At 45.6% G+C, this 7,635-nt stretch overlaps 1 protein-coding gene across 1 annotated transcript; it reads right to left on the bottom strand.

Moving 5' to 3' along the window:
• Nucleotides 1-2,514: 2,514 nt before the first annotated feature.
• Nucleotides 2,515-7,635, bottom strand: LOC142070045 (immunoglobulin kappa light chain-like). The gene is made up of 6 exons (XM_075123010.1): nt 7,611-7,635; nt 5,416-5,745; nt 4,521-4,832; nt 3,797-3,919; nt 3,322-3,368; nt 2,515-2,610 (listed from the first exon to the last, which is right to left on the bottom strand). The coding sequence occupies exons 1-6, from the start codon at nt 7,633-7,635 to the stop codon at nt 2,515-2,517; spliced, it is 933 nt and encodes a 310-aa protein (XP_074979111.1).

Raw genomic sequence — 7,635 nt, 5'->3', positions numbered from 1 at the left:
ACACGGACTGACAATGGTACAAAGCCCTATTTACTGCTCTAGGGTTCCCAGCGAACATGCTTTACAATGTACAGTGCTTTAGGGAATGGAAGGTAGGAGCTGAGCCTAAGAGCAGCTGAGCACCCACCACTCCCCTTGACTTTACTCAGCATTGCGGTTGCCCAGCAAGTCACAGGAAGTGCCTCAGCACCATGCAGGATTGGGCCCTTACAGTGTAAATAGAAATCTCTTCATATACAGTGGGGGTGGAGAGGGGCAGCTGTTTGACAGCCCCACAGCAGCCCTGCGCAGTGCCTTAGGGCAGGAAGTGGAAAGGCGCAATGTAGCCAACTGCAGCGACAGGAGCAATTTTACACTCTTGTAATTACCAGGCCTGGGCAGAAAATGGATTTCATTTCAAGAGACTGAAACATTTTCCTCTGTCGGTACAAAAAGTCAAAATCTCAAATCATTTCTTCAACCAAAAATCATTTTCGGTTTGGGTGAAAGGCAGCGTTTTGTTTTAAGAATTTTGAAATGTTTCCTTCCAATTTTGAACATATACATTTTTGACCAAGAAAAAGTAATTTTTTTTCTACTATAATTAGTGTATATTTCTAAGCAAGATGTCTTTTTGAACTGGACAACCAGAATGTTTCATTCTGAAATTCTGAAACCTTTTTATCAAGTAAAAAAATTAATGAAAACAGATGCTTTTCCTATGGAAAACAAATCTTCAGTTCAACAAATGGGTATTTTTTGATAAAGAAATGTTTCTTCTAAAGACTCCTGACCAGCTCTTGTAATTACCCACAGGGGAAGTTGGCCAAGGAACCAGAGCCAGATACTGTTGTCTTGCTGAAAGCATCCTCAGTGACTTCAAGTTACCATTCATTCAAGACCTCAGTTTGAAGTCACAATGGAAATCTGGGCCTTCCTGCAGCCCCATTGGCTTCAGTACTCAGGGTAACATGAGATCAGATTCAGGCCCTTAGTCATTCATTTTTGATTGGCACTCGGAGAATCATAGAAATGTCAGAGTGGAAGGAACCTTGAAAAATCATCCAGGTCCTGCCTCAGCACAGGGATCTGGACAAGTAAACCTGGACCATCCTGGACATGTTTGTCTAACTTGTTCTTAAAATCCTCTATTGTGACGGGGATTCCACAACCTCCCTTGGACGCCTGTTCCAGAGCCAAACTCTCCTTAGAGTTACAAAGCTTTTCCTAACACCTACCCTAAATTTCCCTTACTGCAGATTAAGCCCATTACTTCTTCTCCAGACTTTAGTGGACAGCTCTTACCATAGTTGAAGATGTGTGTGTAACAAGTTCTGTGTAACACATTCGTTGTATCATCCACCAAGAGAAACACAGTTGCTAAGTGGGATAGACAGGGCCAGCTTCTGCTCTCAGAGACTCCGGAGTAAATCCAGAGTAACTCCACTGACTGCAACAGAGCTCTTCCAGATTTACACTGCTGTAAACCAGAGCAGAATCTGGCCCAAAGAATTTAAGAGATCACCTTATTTATTACACAATAAGCTGAGCTTGATGCATTGAACAGATAAAAAAGGCAAGACACACGAACATCAATTCTGGGTCTTTTTAATGAGTGACAGTTTGAACGGCAGCTTGACCAACCACAAGTTGTGATGTAAACAGGCAGCGCGAGCAGGCTCAGGCACCAGGAGAGCTCCAGTCATTGATAACGTGTTGTTATTAGATGGCACAGAGGGGCTGGAACATAGGGCTCTGTGGATCTCGCCTTTGGGGAAAACCAGCAGACTCTAGAGCAGCGTTTCTCAGCCTTTTGGGTACCAGGGACCGCCTGGCTGCCTTCCTAAACTGTGTCAGGGAGATCTCAGGGACCGGCACTGGTCCACAGACGGGTCGTTGAGAAACACTGCTCCAGAGGAAGCACTGGACTAGCAGCTCCAGCCCTGGCCTGGGGAGAGATTCTCACCCCTCCCAGCTCCTGCATCCATCCTTCCCCTTCCCAATCCCATTGCACGTCTATGTTACGTTACTGCAAGGCGAGCATGCGCCTGCTGATGATCAGGGGAGTTGGGAGCTGTGGCGTATACAGAGGCTGCACATCCCCTCTGGAGGCTCCTGCCATCTGACCTCACTCTCTGCAGGGAAGCTGCAGCCATTCAGCTGTGTCTGGGTCCCTCTGCAGATGAGAGGATGATGATGACAATTATTGTGTTAGCATAGCACCCATTGTTCTAGGGGCTGCACAAACTCAGAACAAAGAGACAGTCCCTGCCCCAAAGAGCTTCCAATCTAATACACAAGTGACATGTAAAATCATCTACACCATAATGCCTTTATACCCCAAAAGGAGATTTCCCACCTGATGAGGCTGGACCCTGTGGGGATCTTCTGACCTTTTTATTCCAAACAGAGAAGTGGAGAAAATACAAAAAGAAAGGAGACGGAGACAGACAGAGCCTTCTTCCAGCGGCTACGTCCGATCAGCAGAGAACCAGCCATCAGTTCCCATTTGTGGATTCCCCTGCACTAGACAGTTCAGGCTTTTACACGTTTCTCTCTGGCCGATCGCTGCATCGTGCGCCCGTCACGATTCCGCGAATCAAAATCCAGATGAGCGTATAAGATTCCACCCTGTTTGGTGACAATTAGTAACATGAGCCATCCCCTTGTAAAATGAAGGGACACAGGGTGAAACAGATGTGAACATCCAAGTGAGTTTAGTCTGATGAAAAATCCCATCTCATCTCTGATTCTTCTGCTTGTCCTATAAACGGTACGTGTTATCAGAATGGAATCCAGCGCTGGATTCTGGGTTCCTAGACTTTAAGAACTCAGCTACTGACAACATTTGGCCAGATCCAAACTCCATGTCAATGGACAGTTTCCTATTGAGGCCACTGAGCTTTGGATCAGGTCCATAGCACCTGTCACTGGAAAATCTTCATGGCTTTGCAAATATAATTTCTCAAAGCTCTTTACCTTATAAGTGCCAAAAATGTTCCCATCTCCACACATAAACCCTGTAAAGGGCACAGTCAGGAACAATAAAATATCAAACTTCCCATCATCCTTGAGCAATAAGTCTAGTTATCCACTTTTTACACATGGGGAAACTGAGTCATGGAGCAGTAAGTGACTTGCCCACTATCCCACAGTAAATTGATACCACAGTTAGTATTAAGGCTCTTTGCTCCCTTTCAGCTACTCCAGCCACTAGATCTCACTTTCATCTTCTCCTTCCGGAGCAACCAGTTTAATTACTAAACATAAGAAGTTGACGGATTAGAAATTCTTGAGACAGACACATTGATTTAGACAGAGACAGTTTGGAAAGAGGCATACCTGGTGCTCCTCTGAAGCTGGGGGTGCTGAGGTCCTGGGCTTGAGTCCTGGAACAAACAAAAACAACAGTAAAAGTTCCTCTTCCAACGGTCACTCCCCCAACTGGTTCATTGACTAATGGTGCATCCGAGCTGTGGGTGCCCAGTGCACCATGAAGCATGGTAAATAGAGAGAGGCTCCTCAGAAAGGCTAGTGCTCTTTGTGAACTATAGACAAGGTGCCTGGGCCAGGGGCAGTAGAAGCCTTTCCACATCGCTCCCTTTGTCACTAAGAACAAAGCTGTTCTCCCGACACAGGAAATTCAAGTTTCAGAAAACAAACATTCGGAGATCAGTGCTGGCAGTTGTGACATTTGGAGCATGTTTATGTGTTGGACAGGACAGTTGCAGTCCGCAGTAGCAAGGAGGGGAGTAGGATTTCTCCCTAAGGGAGATGGTCTGAGCTGGGCTGGGCTAGGCTAGGCTGTGTTTATTACCTAGCGTGGAAGGGCAGAGGGTCCAGACGAGGCTCAGAGACACCACCAGCAGCAGCAGACCAGCTCCAGCCGCAAGGGGCACAATGTAATGTGAGCACTTGCTGGCAGGGGCTGTGGAGGAAGCTAAAAACCAGACACAAGTAAGTGGCTGACTCAAGCCAAGAGGGTCGTGATGCCACCACATCCAGCTCTTCCCTCCTGATCCCCATTTCACCATAGGCCTTAACCCGTGAGGAGAGAGGCGACAGGAGCCTTCAGCACCTTTCACCCTCTGTGTTGCCCCCTTTGCCTTAGGCAAATTCTTTCTGATTTCCCCTGTAATCAGAATCTTCTCTGGACCTTCTGCCATCTACAAAATCCTCCCTTTAGGTCTCTCCTCACCACACTGCCTCTCCATCACTTGCATATCTCACTGGAAAACATCTCTCTTCTCAAATGCCTCTGAATTCCCCTTTACTCCTGGGATTTATTATTATTTAACTCTTTACAGTGCTTTATATAGACAGTCTGGGAGAAAGCTGCCCTAGAAATCAGAGGTATGTCGTCTTGTGGTCCCTGTAACACCTCAATTTACTTTTCCCCAAATTCTCTGGAGAAATTCTAATGAAGCCATAGAATATTCCAAATTTCTGTAATGGAAAATCACATAGAAGCAGCTCTCATCTTGGTCACATGCATATTTTGCATCTGAGTTTCCATTATCTTTAAATATCGTATCACTCACCTGCAGGATACCTGGTACTTTTCTTCACACTGCTGCCGGAAGAGTTGAATTTGACTTCACAGGTGAAATTCTTCCCACTGGTCCAGGTGTCCATGGGGACGCTGATGTGATTTATGAGGGTTAAAGATCCATCCTTTGCTTTCAATGAGCGTGTCAGCCCCTGTTCCTGCAGCTCCCCAGAAACACTCCAGGAAACATGGACCGGGCTGGACACTCCATGGATCACACAAGCCAGATTTGCTGTCCCAGTGACTTGACTGTCACGTGGAAATGGAACCAGAAGCATCACCCAGCTGCTCTTGGTATAACTGTCTGAGCAAACGGAGGTGGTGAATTCAGTGCAATGATCAAATGAGCTGCAGTCTGATTAAAGGTATTAATCTTTCACTCAGAGAGACAAGGTGGGTGAGGTAAAACCATTCATTGGACCAACTTCTGTTGGTGAAAGACACAAACTTTCAAGCTGCTTCAGAGCTCTCCTTCAGGTCTGGGAAACGTATTCAGAGTGTCATTTCCCAGATCTGAAGAAGAGCTCTGTGTCAGCAAGGAAGCTCGTCTCTCTCACCAACCAAAGTTGGCCCAATAAAAGATATTATCTCACCCACCTTGTCTGTCTTATATTCCCTACCTGGGTGCCCTGAACAGTCACAGAGAAACTTCAATAGTTTATTTTTGGCACTTTTAAGTTTTACACATATATTTTATAACAATAAATGTTGTTATATTCCTTCTATACCCAAAGCATTTAACGTTTAGCTGATCTGCTTGGCTTAAAGCATGCTTTCCTTTGAACCATTCAGCAAAAACTATGGTATCTTGTCACATTTTAATGGGAACATGAAATACGCTTTATCTATCAGTTGTTAGTCTCCTTAAACAAGCTATGGTTCCTTACCTCCAACAATCAGCGTGGATCCATTCCCGAAAATCAGGTAGCTGCTGTATCTATATGCACAGTAGTAAATGCCAGACTCAGTCTTTTGGACGTTGCTGATTTCCAGTGTCGAGCTGTGTGTCTCATGTTTGCAAGCAAATTTACTTACATTTTGATCATCCAAACAGCGCTTAATGCAGGTGGGTTTCTCACCTTCTCTTCTCAAATACCAAAACATTCTACTTCCTCCCTCCAAGTTTTCTGTGGAAGAACAGTGGATCTTTGCGTTGTCACTAACTTCAACAAACTGGATCCGCTGAGTCTGGTGCAGAAATAACTGCACTCCCAGCACTGGAGAAATAAAATATTGTTCTAGTCAGTGTCCGCCAGGTCTCCAACTGCCACAGATGGAATGGATAGCTCAGCAAAAGAAATTACTTAATCTGATAATGGTTATTCTCTGCATCCCAAATGCTTAAAAAGCTGCTGTAACTTTATACAAGTGAATGGAAATGCAATTAATATCCAGCAAAAGTTTCAAAACATATCATAGATAGAGTATTCAATTCTAGTGTCCTACTGTCAAGGCTGTTTACCCAATTCCAGAGCTTAATGCAGAAGTTTTACCTAAAGAAGATAAAAGCAGATACTCAGCAAAGATCATGTTCATAAAAATAGTAGGACAAAATCCTGACCCAGTGGCCCAAAGGCTGACGCCGACTGCACTGCTGCAGTGACTGGGTACAGTGTCTTGGTCATTTCCAGTGAGGGACGCCTCCGAGGAGGATGTGCTGTGGTGATGGGTGGGCTAAAGACTCTGCAGAGGCTACAGCATTTCTTGTAGATTTTCTCTGCCGTCTAGTGGCACAGGGATGTAAATAATAATTCGGAATAATTAAATGTCCAGAATATGGATGATGTAAATAAACAAACCCACATGAGTTCGGAGCACAAGCCCCATTGACTTTCAAAGGAAAATGCTCCAAAACCACTTAGGGCCTCTGACAATCCCAATGTAAATCCTCCCCAGCCTTCCATGTTTGGTTTATTGTAGCACAGTTCTTGGTGGCACAATGCAGACATGTAACGGTTGTTGTCTTGTCTTGTCTTGGAGGACTGTTAACCGCACTGCAGATCATGAAAGCTCTGACGTGTGAGAAAAAAAGACAACATAAGACACGATTTTCAAAATAGTCTTAGTCCGATTTCCAAAAGTGACTTTGGGCCAGATTTGCAAAGGTATGTAGGTGGCTATAAATGCAGACAGGTGCCTAGTGGGATTTTCAAACCTGGCTAAGGGGGTTGGGTGCCTCACTCCTACTGAAGTCAATGGCAGTTAAGCGCCACCCCTTGAGTCTAGCAATAAACTGGTTAAAATGAACTGAATGGGGCTGCTTAGAAAGCTGCGTCTGGCTGCACAAAGCAGGGAGAAAGAAGTAAAGTGCATCTGTCAATGTCCCTTCTGAAACATCTGACAACAGAGGGCAATGTGGGCTAGTGATTAGAGCAATTGGCTCAAAAAAGAATAGAATCCCAGGGTGCCTTGGCCATGTCTCTGTAGCCCGCACCCCACTTGTGAGGCTGCTCTGGCTGGCTGCAGCTCCCCTGGATCGATCTGTCACAAACCCCTTCCAGGCAGCTCTCTAATGATGGGGACCATCTTCCTTTTTCCTTCCATTTCCCTCCCCTGCCGTCCTCCCTCCCATGGTTGGGGAGCGACCTGGGCTAAATCCCACAGTCCCTGACTGAGGCAATGTTAAGCAGAAGCAGGTGTTTAAAGGATGACTGGACTGGCCAAGATTCTGCCTGATTTCTAGCGAAGGGCATTATTCACAATTACACAGCTCTCCTTTGCACCAATGTAAGGAGGAGTTTAGAGGAGCAGAAATTACACTCACACCCACTTCCAGGCCCCTGTGTGTTACCATGGTGGAAAGGGGCTTAGTGCAAATGAGAATCCGGTCCCCAGGGTCGCTGTTAAGGGGTTGTCAGCGGTGGTACAGATAAGACCATAGAAATCATAAGGCTATTCAAGAACAATGTCTCCCCAGCTCAGTTCCTGTAAGGGCCTGTTGTCACCCTCCCAGTAACACGGACTGACAATGGTACAAAGCCCTATTTACTGCTCTAGGGTTCCCAGCGAACATGCTTTACAATGTACAGTGCTTTAGGGAATGGAAGGTAGGAGCTGAGCCTAAGAGCAGCTGAGCACCCACCACTCCCCTTGACTTTACTCAGCAT

The sequence above is a fragment of the Caretta caretta genome, chromosome 24 (genome assembly GCF_965140235.1).
Source record: "Caretta caretta isolate rCarCar2 chromosome 24, rCarCar1.hap1, whole genome shotgun sequence".
NCBI classification, from domain to species: Eukaryota; Metazoa; Chordata; order Testudines; family Cheloniidae; genus Caretta; species Caretta caretta.
This window is presented reverse-complemented; position numbering and strand designations above follow the sequence as displayed.

Excerpts from the sequence above, each read along its gene's own strand:
- LOC142070045 (XM_075123010.1), bottom strand. The coding sequence starts at position 7,635 with ATGCTGAGTAAAGTCAAGGGGAGTG. Across the intron at positions 5,746-7,610 it reads GAGTAAAGTCAAGGGGAGTG|TGCTGGGAGTGCAGTTATTT; the intron begins GTGGGTGCTCAG and ends TTATTTCTCCAG. Across the intron at positions 4,833-5,415 it reads ATCCACGCTGATTGTTGGAG|ACAGTTATACCAAGAGCAGC; the intron begins GTAAGGAACCAT and ends CCGTTTGCTCAG.